The sequence below is a fragment of the Heterocephalus glaber genome, unplaced genomic scaffold (assembly GCF_053883595.1).
Source record: "Heterocephalus glaber isolate CG9 unplaced genomic scaffold, H.glaber_assembly_v1.0 deba00000122, whole genome shotgun sequence".
In the NCBI taxonomy this organism is placed as follows: Eukaryota; Metazoa; Chordata; class Mammalia; order Rodentia; family Bathyergidae; genus Heterocephalus; species Heterocephalus glaber.
In genome coordinates, this window is record NW_028258138.1 from 75,481,638 (window position 1) to 75,497,607 (window position 15,970).

At 42.2% G+C, this 15,970-nt stretch overlaps 1 protein-coding gene across 4 annotated transcripts in view; it reads right to left on the reverse strand.

Annotated features, from left to right (window-relative positions):
• The window catches only part of Heg1 (heart development protein with EGF like domains 1), a 76,981-nt gene that overhangs the window by 15,844 nt on the left and 45,167 nt on the right, over positions 1–15,970 (reverse strand). For all 4 annotated transcript variants that reach the window (XM_021259598.2, XM_021259595.2, XM_021259608.2 and 1 more), the window contains 6 exons: positions 15,729–15,832; positions 14,348–14,406; positions 13,892–14,052; positions 9,411–9,545; positions 3,568–3,610; positions 3,371–3,408 (listed from right to left, as the gene is read on the reverse strand). In XM_021259598.2, the coding sequence (XP_021115257.1) occupies positions 3,371–3,408; positions 3,568–3,610; positions 9,411–9,545; positions 13,892–14,052; positions 14,348–14,406; positions 15,729–15,832 (540 nt within the window). The remainder of the gene's footprint in view (positions 1–3,370; positions 3,409–3,567; positions 3,611–9,410; positions 9,546–13,891; positions 14,053–14,347; positions 14,407–15,728; positions 15,833–15,970) is intronic.

A 15,970-nucleotide genomic window follows, 5' to 3' on the forward strand; every position in this document is an offset into this window, starting at 1 on the left:
ACCAAAGCCAAGCTGAAGAATAAGCAGCTGCCAAGTGCAGGACCAGAACCTGGTGACTGGTGACCACATTCCCACCCCACAGGACCTGCCCCAGAGAGAGTCCTCACTTGTCACCAGCAAGCTTGTGGGTTGACCTGGGCTCCCCTACCCCCTCCTCACCCACTGGACTGTTCTATGTCGTGGGCAGGGATGGAATGAGCACCTAGTCAGATCGTCTCAGCTTGCCAGCCAGGAAAGACTGATTCTACTGGGGGCTGCTGAGAGGTTAATATGGGTTAAAGAGGGGCTTTGAATGCCTTTCTTCAGTTAAATTGAGAGCAGCAGGTTCTTAGGAGATGATCTAGCTTGGAGGAAGCGGGGGGAAATGGCTAAGGCCGGAAGACTGAGAAATCAGCCTTCCTAGAGCTCAGCCCCCTAGCTCTTGCATGGTAAGGTCAGCCAGCAACGCTGCTTCATGAACAGGTGGGGGAAAGGGGTTGTGGTGACTGGCATCCTCAATCTGGTGAATCTTACTGAATGTCATTTACGACACAGAGGGCTGGGGTGAGAACTCACTGTTAAAGGGAACAAGATTCTATAATCCTTTCTTGCCCTTTCACCTCACAAATTCTGACAAGCTGACCACTTGGCCCACTGAGAATGACGGTGCACCTGCTGATGTGTATGTGGAGCGATGACTGGCCAGTTTCCAGACTGTCATTCCGATTGGCTAGGACAAGGATGGTGAGGAGGGAATGGAGAAGTAGGACCTTTGGATTCTCTGGCCCCCAAACTCCTTGACTGTCACTTGAAATTTATGTAATTTTAGGGTTTCTTCCTCCATTTTTCCATGCTGTCATCCTTAATCCAAAGTCCATGTGGGAAGGGGAAAATGATCAACATCACTGTATAGTTTCCTCCACTGTCCCAGCCATGTTACACATAGATATCTCATGTTATTACATATAATAACATGACTAATTTATTATAATTTATATATAAATATAGTTTTGTACATTTTCTTTATCTCTGATCTCAAATTCTGTACTTTTTTCTTTTCTGTCTGAGCTCCCTTCTATCGCTCAGTTTAAGTCTTCAAGACTGATGTTTACAGTAAGTGTGATTTTCAGGAAGGAATCGAAGAAACAGGAAACTGGACAAACTGTTAATCTATCTCTCCCTCTCTACCTGGCCACCTTCAAGGCTAAGAAAACAAAGAGTCTGTATTCTGTATTTGCCAACTGTATCTACACCATGAAGTACACAGTTTCCTCAACAAGGAGGGGTAATTTGAAAATCCAACTGAAAATTGCTTTGATTAAACCTAGATTATTAAATCCACTTAATACGTGCATGTTCTGGCCCTAGCCCCCAGACAGTTATCGCCTCAGTGTCCCCTGCTGTGAGTGGCTGTAGCCATGCTTCTCAAACCAAGCCTGCTTGGAGCTAGGCACCTGACTCTCTGGGAAACTTCCAGTTGGTCTTGTTTAAAGACTGTTTTTCTATGCTTGTTTTCCATAAGTATCTCCAAAAATGCAAACAACAACAACAACAACAAACTCTTCTCTGTTTATGGATAGCAAGAGACTGAAAAAACAAACAACAAAAACAAAACAAAACAAAAAAAACGTGACTATGTTAGGGATCAAACTCAGGGGCTTGTGCATGCTAACTACATGCTCAACCACTGAGTTACGCCTCCAGCCAAAAGTAATTTTAGAAAAGAATGTGTACTGCTTCAGACGGCTTTACGTAAGTCAATTCTCCCAAACTGAAGCCTGTCTTCTTAAGCAGACACTCAAGAATCTTCACCAGTTTTTTAAAACATCTGAAATGTGATAATTTCCTCACCTTATTAATCTGAGTTACTGAGCACCATATGGGTTAGGGCTGACTGGAGCCCATCATAACAAGTATCTGTATGATACAGCTTTATGTCATCATGGCATCCTTAGGGACCACCAAAGAGTACACAGTTGTTCACTACTCAGTTTTTAAAGTGAACATTAATTCTGTGAGCACCTCTCTATTCACAGACTCTAGATATATTTGTTTCTAGAAGTGCTTCCCTAGGCCTGCTCTCAGGCCCTCTACCCTAACCTCTTCCTAGTTTGCAGTCAAGATGAATCAGATGACCAAAGTCATCAGGGGTCCTAACTGGATATGCAATTCCAAATCTCTAGGCTCTGGGCTGAGAGTGGCTCCGTGCTGGGTACACTAAGAGCGTTTGTCAGCTTTGTACCCAATATTGAATTTGTTCTATTTTATTTTTCATTTATGTTCAGATTTCAGTAATGAATTTGCTAATAAAAAAGCATTATGAATAAAGAAAATACCATTGAGGACATAAAAGGAAAGGTATTCCATTAGATACTAGGAACTGAGGCACACATTAAATAAGATCATATCACTTTTAATCTAGTAAACTTTGAATATACACTATTAGCACATTTATCTGCAGAATGAAGGACAATGGTATCCTAAAATAAAAGTCTTGATTGTTATTATTTCTATTATATCCTACTATATCCTATATTCCAAAATTTCTTCCATAATTTTGAAGATAATGTCTAATGTCTCAATACATGTACGAAAATGTCAGTGCAAGTGATCTTAAATGAATCACAACTGTTTTTCTCAAAGAACTGAACTAGGTGTGAAATACACTGTGCTCCCACTGCTGCCAGCACTCTCGACTGCTTTGTGCTCCACCCTCTGCCTCAGCTCAGGGGCACAGACTTCAGCTTCAAGGAGGTGACTCCCAAATCCGCCTGTAGTTCTGGCCCCAGGTTGGCACTGTACTGAGGTCTCTACACTGCCCCCCCCCCACTGCTCGCTGCAGCTAAGTTGTTCTGCTTCCTTTAACCAGATGGCTTTCCTGTGCTACGACTCTTGCCAGTTCCCAACAGTTACCATTCAAGCCTAAACTCCTCAGCCCAGTGATCAAACAGGTCAGTCCCTCGGTCCATTGCCAACTGAGTCCTTCACTTTGCACCTTTTCTCTATTCTCCAGCCTGCCCCCTCACAACTGTTCCAGAACTACTTGGGCCTATTGCTGCCCCAAGGCTTTTAAGTGGTTCCCCCTGTCTGATATGTCAAACTTCCCTCCAGTTCCTTCCCTTCAAGAAATACTCCTTTGGGTGTGGCCTTGGCCTCCCTGCCTCCTACCCTGTGCCTGATTCTCCTATAACACTCAGCACAGTCCATACTCAGGGCTATTTAGGAAGGTTTACTTCCCTCCACACTTCGAGGCCTACACAGTGCCAGGCAAATCTTTCTCTCTGTTCTCCCCATGCTGCCCAGCACAGGATCCAAGAAGACAGTGGATTTAAAGTGAGGGAAGTGAGCCAGGCCCCTGCCCAAGCACAACTCTCCACTTCCGTGTACTTACGATTTCCACAGTTGAGACCACCAAGGCCAAATGGGCAACTACAAGAGAGAAAAAATAACAACAATTAGTTTCAAATCTCAAATGAAATGACAAAGGCAATTTACCCTAGTAATTTCTTAGGCTAGCTCTTCATTAGGATAGACTTTATTTTATAAGATTTGTAACATTTTCACCAGAATAAATGAACATGGACCTACCTCATACAGGTTTCATTTTCTAGTCTATATCCATCTTCACAAGCTGAAAGAAAAAATGAAAAATCCATTAATGTATCTATTCATCTCCCATGGATCAACCCACATGAATTAAATGCCATTCATTCTATTGTCCACAAGAATATTCTAGAACCACAAGGCTGCAAATAATTTTAAAATTATCTATAACCTAACTAAACACTGTTGCCAGCTCAACTCTTTTTTTGGTACTGGGGATCGAACTCGGGTCCTTGTGCCTGCACAGCAGGCGCCAGCTCAACTCTTAACCTCATTAAGAAACTTTTCTTAACCTCTTTGTGGCTCAGTTCCCCATCTACAAAAAGGTGCTAACAACAATAACAAAACTACCTTATAGTTTCCTGTAGGAACTGAACTAAAATGAAGCACAAAAATGGTTCAGCATTGGGCTGGCACACAGCAACAACTACTCAAATGCTGGTAGTTATAACTGTTATCAGCCAATTCTTTTTGGAAGTTCTCTATAGATAGAAAATGTCTCAGGCTGGGCATAGTGGTACACATATGTAATCCCAGCATTCTGAGAGGCTGACACAGGAGGATCCAAAATTTGAGCCCAGCCCAGGCAACTTAGTGAGACCTTATCTCAAAAAGGGCGGAGAATGTAGCTCAGTGCAAAGGCCCTGGGTTCAATCTCCAGTAACACCAAAAAAAAAAAAAAAAAAGTCTCCTGTGGAACATCCTTTCATATGTACAAAGATAAATCTTTAATCTTTTACCTTCTCTGATATAAATCAACTTTTAACCTGACATTGCTCTTATTAGCCCTCTCCCATGAGTTGGAAGTTGTAGGTGATACCTTCTGAGACACGGTCCTGGTAGTGTCCAGCTTTTTATAAGAAAATTCTCACTTTATAATCTGAAAGGAATTCTGGACATATCTAGATATGTCCTAATTGACAGCTTGCTCCAAAACATAACTTTGAACCCTTTGGTGGTGCCACTCCTGGACTGCTGCTTCACTGAAGAGGCCGAGACCCAGATTTTCCCCTGGATCCGGAGTTCCCAAATTTATTTGATCACAGAATACTTTCAACACTACAATAATTCAACAGAACACCATGAGCTGTAATGCATGCTTGGATGAAAGCACACAATGAAAAAAATGGCCTTGCAGACAAATTCTTTGCTGGGAGGAATGATAAAAAAAATTGATTCATGATTAAAGTATGGTATGCACTGCACAAAAAATACCACAGATGAGAAAAGGTATAGAGATACTGAGGCTGCCATCCTTGAACAGGCAGCAGACATACTAATACTGAGTTGTGAAAACCACAGACTGCATGACGAGAGATAAGACTGGCAGGGTGGGGTGCAGGCCCTGCAGACCCCTCTGTTACAGAATTGTGCATGACAGTAGTAATTGTGTAGACATGTGTAATATTTTTTCCTTCTACTTTTTTTTTTGGTACCAGGGATCGAACTCAGGACCTTAGTGACACTGCTGAGCTAAATCCCCGGCCCTCCTTTTACTTTTTTAATGTGAGAAGTTAAATGTTTCTGGCATCTATATTATTTCATAAATCACTTATCATCACTAGAGTTTTGTGGAACACAGTTTGGAAAATACTGTTCTAAATAATCTATAATTTGAGCTGGGCATGGTGGTGCATGCCTGTAATCCCAGCACTCTGGGAAGCTGAGGCAGGAGGACTGCAAGTTTGAGCCCAGACTACACAACTTAATGAATTAGCAAACCTGTCTTAAAATTTAAAAAAAAGCTACATAATCTATAATTTATCACATGGAAGATTATTAAAGAGCCACAAACCTGGATTGCACAGTTAGGGTTAGACAGAATCACTTTTCCCAAGCTACATTCTCTTGTACTGGGTGGTATTTATTACAAGAAGTAGCTACAGAAAATCCTAATGGCATTTAATTACAGGATGTCATGGACCACGCTTACAATACCACTTAGTGACCTCTTCATGAGGGGGCCCCAGGGCTTAGGAAGATGGAGATGCTCCTAAACAAAGGCCCTTTATTTTATGGAACTTGGCTCTTTTAAAAAATTAATTTCCAGGCCAGGGATTTAGCTCAGTGGTTCTGCTGCCTGCCTCGCAAGCACAAAGACCCAAGTTCGATCCCTGGTACCAAAAAAAATAATAATAATAATTTCCCCTTCAACCTGATTTACCTTTTAATATTTTAAAATCTTATTTCATTATAAGAATTTTTATTAGGTGCTTCTGATCCTTTATGCAAAAAAGACAGAGAATGTTATTATCCCATTTGGGGAAAGGGTAGCAAGACTCCATTTCCCAGTCTTTGATGCCTTTGAGCTCTTTGCTGGCCTTACTACAGCTGGTCCTCTCGAAGGAACAGGCTAAGTCCCCTTGCCTTCCCTGGGCACTGAGGTGGGATGATGTCGCATAGATTGTTGTTCTCTGAACTCTTCTTCCTGAAAATGTTTTTGTAGCAGATTTCCCTACCTAACCCTCATCTGCTATGCAGGAGCTCTCTACTCTTTGGCTGTCATCCAGCCATGGCCAAGGGCCATCTGCTGTCCTGCACAAGAGCCAATGGCTTAGGATATTTTCATTTAGTGGCAGAAGTGGTCTGATTCCTTGGTGTCTATTTCAAAGGGGCTCATTCACTCATTCATCAAAGACTGAATGTTATTGTGTGCCTGGTGCTATGCTGGGAGCCCTGAGGGGAAACCATGTCACAGTAAGACACTCCTGTGTTCTTTAACAGCCAGCTTCTTTTTTTTTTTTTTTTTGCTAGCTTCTTATCATATATAGCCTAGAAGGAGTCTGACTACACAGCACTGAAGACGAAATGAATGTGACAACATCTTACATAAATGCCCAAACTGGGGTTCCCCCATTGCTATGGGAAACAGGCAAATTAAAGCCTTAGGGACAAAAAAAAAAAAAGTAAATGGTAGAGTCTTAATAACACTTTTGTTCCTTTGCAGGGAGTAAGTCAAGACGTGTTGATCTTTTCATACTATATTTGCTGTCTTACTGTCTATGTGTTCATTCAACAGACATTTACTGAACCCCACAACATGTTAAGCCCTATTCTAGACCTGGCTCTGGCCCTCAAGGGACCCGCAGTCTGGCGAGATACAAACAGATTGTTAGAATTCATTGTAATGCCTGATTGGTGGAAGGAATCTAAGAAACCTATAGCAAGGATACCTGTTTTAATTTTACATCTAGCTCTCAAAGTCTGGTAAAGACATAGTAAAGCTGTTTTATGTGAGACACTAAGAAGCATAATTATGTATATAGCAAAGAGCAGTATAAAAACTAGCTTGAATTGCAGATTTAGAAATAATTCCTCCATCTCCACAGAGGACTGATTAGATTCAAGGTGTCCAGAAGGGTTATCATTTGACATATGCCTGTGCCCCAGCACTGATGGCCAAAAGATGTCACTACTAACCCATGAGAACCCAGCTGACAGGGCTGTGGTCCATGAGGCTCCAGGATCCACTCATGGGAGGCTGATGACCATGGGTGCTGCTGAGAAGGGGCATCATGGCCTGGGCAACGAGCCCACAAGCTACTCAAGGTTTTCTTATACTGCATCTTGGGTCACTACTTGGTAGACATAAGATTGCTGGGACTTAGGCCATTCCACTTGGTAAATATCTGATAGCTCTGCTATTGCTAATGCTAGCATGGGGCACTTCCTATGTGCCTGCACTTTTACCAACAGTCCCCTCCTGCTGTCTGCTTACCATCCCAGCACACATGGGTTTCAGTACCATCACCTTCCCATGTGAAGCGAGGCTCAACTCCCCATTTCTTTTTTTATTTTATGAAAAAACCCACAAAATTTCATAATCAAATAATAAGAGAATAACAAGTTATTACACTGTGTATTGTTATCTTCAAAGTAGTTATCAAAATACAAGACATAAACCAAAAAGATTCTTACAAAAAGTAACAAATAAAAACACAAATCTTACTTTTCAGTGAACTAATATAAATTAGTATCATAAATGAAACCAATTAGCATATATATATTGAAATATTTTTAAAACAATAGAATTTGTAATTTGAGTATTTGAACTTCTCCCTATGTCCTACTTATCTCTCTTCTATTTTGCTCTTTATTTGTGTGTGCATACATGTTTTTCATATAAGGGAAACCATGTGATATTTGAGCTTGTGTGTCTGATTTATTTCACTTAACATTATGTTCTCAAGTTGCATCTATTTTCCTATGAATGCCTCAAGTTCATCTTTCTTTATGGCAGAGTAGTACTCCAATGTGTGTAATACATTTTCCTTATCCATTCATCTGCTGATGGACATATATGTTGTTTCCAAGACGTAGTTACTATAAATTGTGCTGCTATAAACATGGGTATGCACGTATTCCTGTAATAGGATGAGTTTAACTCTTCTGTTAACTCCCCATTTCTAAGAAGGTCAAGGTACACTTGCATTAGACCAGGTGAAAGGGAACCAGGAAGGGCCATCTCTTTGTAGCAAAGCAGCAATCTGGCACGGCACTGAGAAATGCTGTAGAGCATTCATACATCATACTGATGGCCTTCTTCAAAACCCAACGCAGGTCCCGCCAGAGAAATGATGATGTTCACTTTGAAAGAACTTTGTACCTAAACCTAACAAGGTCAGAAGGTGTGAAGATCAGGATGAGAGTGCCACCCCAGAAAGTATTTTTACATTCTTCTGATGGAACAAGTCCTTTGGTGGAAGTCCTGACAGAAACAAGTGATGTGTCACCTTGCCCCAGTGTGTGACTTTTACTCAGATGCCACTAATCTGTCACTAGCAAGGTGCTGACTAAGCAGGAAATCTGTGCCATCTGCATTCCAATAGAAGGCAATGCTTAAAGCTACATAAAAAACAAAAACTAGCCATTTACAGTGCCAGCTTTTCTGATGATGATGAATTGCAGTAGTCTCTTATGTCAGAGTATACCATGCTATGGACCTGAATTAATTTTATTTTAAAGCAATATTCTCAGACTATACCCACTGAGCAGTCTTCATCTCAAACTGAGTAATTTAAACCTCACCTAAAAGGTTGGCAGAATTAGATTTCAGCTCCCAAACACTTCATGAAACCTTTAAAACTATAACTTATTAATTCAACACCAGCCTGGGTAAAATACAAGAGCAAATGCTGATGGTTTACAAAGTACCTCTCCATATACTTGCTTTTTGAATTATTAGAATAACTAATGAAAGGCCAGGGATGTAGCTCAGTGGTACAGCACCTGCCTGGCAAGTGCAAGGCCCTGAGTTTGAATCCCCATACCAAACCCCCAAAAGAAAAAGAATAACTAACGAAGTACCATTACACTCTTTTCACAGAAGAGGAAACTGAGGCTCAGGGAAATGAACTGACTTGTCCGAAGATGAAACCCAGTGAAGGAGAGTGGCTCTGCCTCAAGCCTTTTGGGGCTCAGTCCAGAGCACTGTCTTCTGAGCCACAGTGACCCCTACAAGGCACAGGCCTGGCTCCATGCTTATATTTCCATTTTAAAAGATTAACAGGGAATAGATAAAGCTTTGGTAATTATTACAATGATTTTTCTAACTTTCTTTAAGTGAAAAAAACCAGGCATTGCTCCCACTGGTGTTCCATTCTCTTTTCCTTTGAACTGAACTGGAGAGACCAGCATGCACCAGTCAGAGATAATGCTATTACTCTAAGGAGATAAAGTATTCAATCCTACTGTGAGCAAAAATAACAAGAACTGGTCACCCCTAGTTTAGAAGAGTTACACCCAGAGCACAGAGGGAGAGGACCAGGTAGAGAAAAGCATCTTCCTGCCCTGGGATAGCCCAGAACAGCAGGCGAACCTGTTGCTACCTCGGCAGGAGTGATCCATCTTGTTGAACTGAAAGTAGCCTGACTTGCACTGGCACAGTGCAACACCATCCAGGTCAGTGCAGATGGAGGTCTCTTTGTCACACTGGGGACTCTTCCGCTTGCACAAGCTGCCCGCTGGAATGGAAAAAGAAGACAGTGTAACAAAGCAAAACCACTTCAAAACGTAAGATGCATGAACTTGGTATTTCAAGAGGCTCTGAAAAGTTTTGCAAGGTCACTCTGCACTGCCTTCTGCCACCCCTTCTCTGTGTCAGACCTGGCCCCACGCACTGAATGTTCACAAGCATTCCTCACTGAAAACATAGTTCAGAGACAACAAACTGGAGGCGGGGCAGTGTCCACTGCAAATGTGGCCTCAAGGTGGTGTGCTCTAGACCTTCTATGCTAGAGGACTGTGCAGGGGCAGCAGGAGGACTGGACTAAATCCAGAAAATGTGACCATGTTCTGAGGTAGCTGAGAGACTTGGACCACAGACCATTAGCACAGCCGGATATGTCTCGAGTGGAAGCATGTCTCAGTTCTGTGTGTCTGTATGTCCTAGGGCAGTGATAGCAAACCTTTTAGAGTCTAAGGGCCCAAAGTGCCACCCAAAACCCACTTATTTATCACAAATCACCAACACTGCCCCCATGGGCGCTGTTATCCGATGCACAGCTGCTGGAGCGATGCTGGGGTGACTTGGCTTGCATGCTGACAGAGAGGGCTCTGGTGTCGCACAGCATACCTGCCAGAGGTTCACCACCACTAGCCTAGGAGGACCCAGCACACTTCTGCAGGATAGCTTGCTGCACCAACAGTGTGCTACCCAACAGGCTTAGTATGAGAAGAGGTATGGTAGCTATCTACTATACTCAGACAGAAGAACAAAAATATGAAACCAACTGGATAGTGAACGCCCACATACAGGGCAAGGCAAGATAGACATGCACTGTTGTCAGGAGGCAAGGGCAAATTTAACATGGGAGGAAACCTGAAACGAGAAGGGAAATGTGTACGCTGTATGGTGCAGACTGGGTGCTAATTTTCTGGGCACAGTCTGCCCTATTCTCTAAGGGAATCTCAACCTGTTGAGAAATGAGGAGGCAGGGCTGGGGATTTAGCTCAGTGGTTCCGCTGCCTGCCTTGCAAGTGCAAGGTCCTGAGTTCGATCCCCAGTACCCCACCCCCCCAAAAAAAGAATTGAGAAATGAGGAGGCAGCCGTTAACACTGCAGACCTGCTCCTTGCCCAGGCAGGTCCTGGTGGGGAGCTGACATTAGGGCTCATCAGCCGACACACGATTTCCAGCATCCCCTTTTCTAGTGAGTCCTGAAAACTCAGGCCAGTGAGCAGCCTGGTCACTGCAAGGTAAGTTTAGGACAGAACTTCAGCTCCCCATGCTGAATTTCCTGCCTTTATCAGTGGAAGTGAGCATACTAAATCAGAACCGCATTTGTGTGTGACTGAATTTCCTTTGTTTATTTTAAAAAGTCAGTATTTAAGGGGAAAATTTTTTAAATGGAAAATCTCACCAATTGAACACTGCAAAGCTGGCACTTGGAAGGTACTGAACCTCCACTATCCTCATCTAAACTCTTTGAAGGCTTTGCCAGTCCACTACCCTTAATAGAAAAAAAAAAATACTTCCAGGACAAAAAGTAATTAGAGCACCTCTAGCCTTGTCCAGTGGCCAGCCTGAATTGCCTGGTCTGATTAGATATCTTCTGGAAGCCAATGTCATGTTTTCTTTCCATCCTGCCCGCTGATCTGGGCTGCTGGCAAACACTCTTTGCCGTGCCGAAGAAACCGATCCCTTCACAGAAGCAAATTCATGCAAAAGCAGGGAGAGCAGGCTCTGCAGTGAGGAGCTTCTTTCCTAACAATTCTCAAAGAATGTTTTATCATAATTCCATCAAATAAAACCACTTACAAGATGTGATCAAATATATAGTAAATGTTTAAATTTTTTTTAAAAATTACAGTAAAAGACACACTGCCACTAGTCCTCTTCAAAATACCCTTCCTTCTGTTTAAACACAGTCATTCCATCATTCTTACCACTTTCTAAAGAGGTTCTGGAAGTCCTTTTTTGGGAGCGTCTGTAAGGTGTGATAAAACATACAGTGAATGCTGGTGCCGAGTGCCACTGAATGGAAAGGGAGGCTTGTAAAAACATTATAGTACGTCCTATCCACCTTACTCACTGGATCTGGCAGCGTGATTTCTCGCTCTTCCCCAAAGTCAAAAATGACCATGAAAGGTAAACATTTTCAATGGATTCAGGACACTGAGGCAGCCATGACTGTGCAACTAAAGATACTCAAAAAAAAGGGCTTCTAGAACTGCTTCAGAAAGTGTCAAAAATGATTGTGTGTTTGAAGCAAAGGGGTACATTTTGACGATTAATGGCAATATGTCTTTCACTTTTTTTTAATACATTTTTAAAACAAAATTAAACATTCACCATTTTTTTCGACCACATGTCATATAATCTCATTTTCATTTTAAGCCTGGTGATGTGATTTTTCTACATTCACAATTCCCATGGTCTTTCCTGGGCATAACATCCGTCCAAACAGACAATGAGCACTTAAATAAATTTAAGGCTGAGACATTCGATAGGGGATTTCCAAGATCTATAAACCTCTGGAGACCATGAGAACTGCAGTTCTTTGTAAGGCAGGGAAGTGGATGTTTTGTGAATGGAAGGGAGAAAACCCTCCTCTCCAATGGAAGTGTCCAGAATAGCCAAGCACTCTCCACATGCTGGAAACACCCATACGTCAGGGGCCAACAGCTCCTACTAGTCAAGCCATCTCCTTAGCACTCAGAAAAGTTACCAAGAGACCGAGCTGGGGTGTGCTGGCAAAACCTGGAGGGAAAAACAGGCAAGTGAGCCCATTTTTAGCCGATATACATGGCTATTTGGTTCTCCAGGCTTTGAAAGGAGAACTAAAGAATGAAGGCCTCAGAAAGGAAGCAAGGTCGACAGGAGCCATACTGTAAGCCATATCCAAGCAGTCCAAAGAACAGGAGTCAGACAGCAGGCAGGGTTGCTATGAACAGGCTCTTGCAAACCCAAATATCCAGCCACCTGATTTGCAAGGCACAAATACATTTACTGGGGACAAATGAGTGACCTGTACAGTGCTGACCATGTAAAATGTACTCCATAAATATGGAATGCTTAGGAGGAAAAAATGGTACCCCCTGAATCCTTGGCAAGAGAAACAAAAAAGCCAAATCAAAGAGCCTCATTTTCAGCCCAATATAATGGGGCATAAACTTTTTAACCAACTGCCCAATTGAAAGCCATTTTAACTCCAGAAAGTTTAGTCCATATGTTCAAGTCAATAACTAGCCCTTAAATTGGCCAACCTCTGGTACTTTTTCCACTTTGTTTTACCCAGCTCCCAAGTTCCACAATATGTAAGCCCATGGGAGAAAGTTCTCTGGACCAGCAGTTATAAAAACCTGACCCACTGGGAGTGTCCAAGATCAACCAGTAGATAGAGGGAAAAGCCTGATACCTTCACCTATGTTCAGCATCTGGATGCCAGATGGGGAGGTTTACACCATATCCTTTGCCAGCACTAGTCCTGTGGTAAAATGAGCTAACCAGAGACCACTCTGATCACTTATCATGTGCCCAGTGGGACCAGCTCCTTTTGCAAAGAAGCACTTTTGATTCTAGCAGTTTTCCCATCCCAGAGTGAAACTTCAGCTCCAAGACCCAAATGAACTTGTCTCGAATACCTTTCTTTTTTTCTTTTTTCTTTTTTTTTTTTTTTTGGTACTGGAGATTGAACTCAGGACCTTGTGCTTGCAAGGCAAGCATGGTGCCACTGAGCTAAATCCACGGCCCCCAAATTCCTTTCTTCATGTACATTACTCTAGATGCACTACAGAAGCTTTTGATAAAACAGACAAAGCAAGAACAAGAAAAGAAAAATCATCATCATTACTGGTACCACTGGGAGCATTCAGCCCTGTATTCTTCTAGTGTTGTGATGTGTTTATATTTTGTAAATAAACAAAAAAAGACAGGTAATACTGCGCATGCAGTTTTTATTTAATAGTTATCATGATGAAGCTTTTTGGGTCACTGACAAGCAGATACTCTGCTGTGTGTGAGTCTGTCTCCTCTGGGAACAAGAGTAGTTTCTCTTTGTCACATCAGCTCCTATATCCCTTTTTCTCCTACCCCTATACCATACAGGAGAAACAGAAAGGGCTGCATGCCAAGGACCAAGTGTCCTCAGGGGTGTGTGCGTATAGGACTCTGTGTGAGTGCGTATGTGTGTGCGTGTGGGCACATGCATGTCCCCACAAAGGTTCATATATACAAAGACCTTTTGCTTCACACCCACTCCACAGACAGGCTGTCTGACGAGCTTTTCTGGGTTTGAGGCCCCTGTGTCTCTAGGTCTGTGTCTGAATGTGTGGGCAGGGTCCTCCCCAAGGACCTCTACAGCTCTTACCTCTAAAGACCCGAATTTGAGATCCCAAGAGTTGGCAGACCTCAGAAGAGGACCTGCAGGAGTTGACAAATTTCTGAATCCCATCATTCAGGTCAAACAGTGTCACACTGGAGGCCAGGGAAAAGCTGGTTTGCAGTGAGGTCACAAACGCACTGGATTCCCTAGGGGCAAAGTTTGCAAGTGTTTACTTGACCTAAATGACACATGGGCCGCAGGGCTTCTGAAAAATAAGTGTCATTACTATTCTCCAGAAAGGGAGTAAGAGTACATGAAGGTTCAGTGACCTTGGCCCTGAGCCATGCAGTGGCCCAGTGGAAATGGAGCCCAGTTTTGTTGCTATTGTCCATGTTAGAATAGCCTTCCCTTTCCATAGAATGGTTCACAGGAAATAATTCTGTTCCTTCATGATCATGGTATCTCCCCTGCCAAGTAAGTATAAATAATTCTGTTTCTTACCTAGACACATGAACTGTGGATCGGATATAACCAGGTAATGTTGAAAAACACACATTTAACTGCAAGGAAGAACAGGTTTGTCATTAATTGCAAGCTAAACAAAAGCCTTCAACCAAGAACCAATTTCCTGTTTTCAGGATAAAATAGGCATTTTCCAGCCATCAAATTATCAGCAGGCGGCTTTACACAAAAGCGGCATCCTTTTTTTTGTTCCCCTCTTAAATGTCTGTTTTTCCCTGAGTACAAAGGGAGAGAGGCAAATAGTAAATCAGTGGAGAAATCTTGGTAGGAAATGATGTTCAGAACAGCACCCTTGGATACAAAACATCTTCAAAGGAGCAGATCTCATCTAAAACCTAGGGTTTCAGAAAACTCAGAGGGAATTATTTATTTGGATTCTGCATAGTGAACAAGTTCACTGAAAAGACTCAGATCCTTTCAGCTTCCCCAGGTCTGATGGGCCCGACACAGAGCACTTATGATCTACAATGAGTTGACCTAACTCAAAAATAGGTGTTCTTCAAAAAGGCTCTCCATGGGAAATTATGTTCTGTGGGTCAAGAGCCCTTTTGTTGAGAGCAAATTAAGATCTACTCTCCCTGTGTTTGCCTTGTGTCCTCAGAGAGAGCACAAAATCCCTCTATACCATAAAATATGTGTCTACTTTCTTCTTACCATAACAGGGACTGGAGATTCCTTCTATGGAGCACAAAGTCTCAATATCATGTCTCATTAAGACTCATCTGTCCTGAATGTTATCAAATGCTTATGTTAATAATTTGTTATCAAATGCTTATGTTAATAACTTCTTCCCCAAATACTACTAAACAGAATGGTATCTTGGGAAAGACCATGTGAGTAGTTTCCTGAGTTGCTGCTTAATTCTTTACTGTTTCTTATGGGCAGGTTCGTCACATAACCAATAAATTATACAATGATACTGGACAAAAAATCCAAGTCAGGTAAGACACCGAGCTCAGTAATGTGAAGGACTGCTCTCTGCACAGGTCCTGAACTTCTGTACTATCTTAGAAGGAAATTTGGCCCTAGAGCACTGAGTCTTCCCTCTTCACCAACAGCCCTCATTGGTATAAGTGGCCTTTATGTCTGTGATTAAGAGTTTGCACATGGAAAAGAAACACAATGGCAATAAAGACTAAATGTGAAGACACATTTGAAGAAATACTTCTAGTTCTCAACACCTCTCTTGCATTTCCAAGAGGCTTTGTATTTTAACATGAAGTTTCCCTCGCAGACATAAAAAAAAAAAAAAAAAAAATGAAGAGCCCAGAAGACAGAGTTGTTCCTAGGCAGTCCACAAGTCTGAATAGTCTGTTCCAGGAAACAAAGGACTAGCACAGGGGCTTTTAAGGAAGCTTACCGTTTTGGTAATCTCATTTCCAACTTCATGTACATCTAGATGTTTTTCCAAGGTAGTATTAAGAAACTGTTTCTTTAATTTAAACTCTGTCACGAAGGTTCTAACTGAAAATGAAAATGTTACCTGTTAGATCATGCAACAGAAAGACCTATGGAAGGCTGTGTGTTTGTGAAACTCTGGGTAGCCACCTTTACCCTTCTACACAGGTCAATCTCTGCATTTTTTTTTCCTTTAGGGTGCAG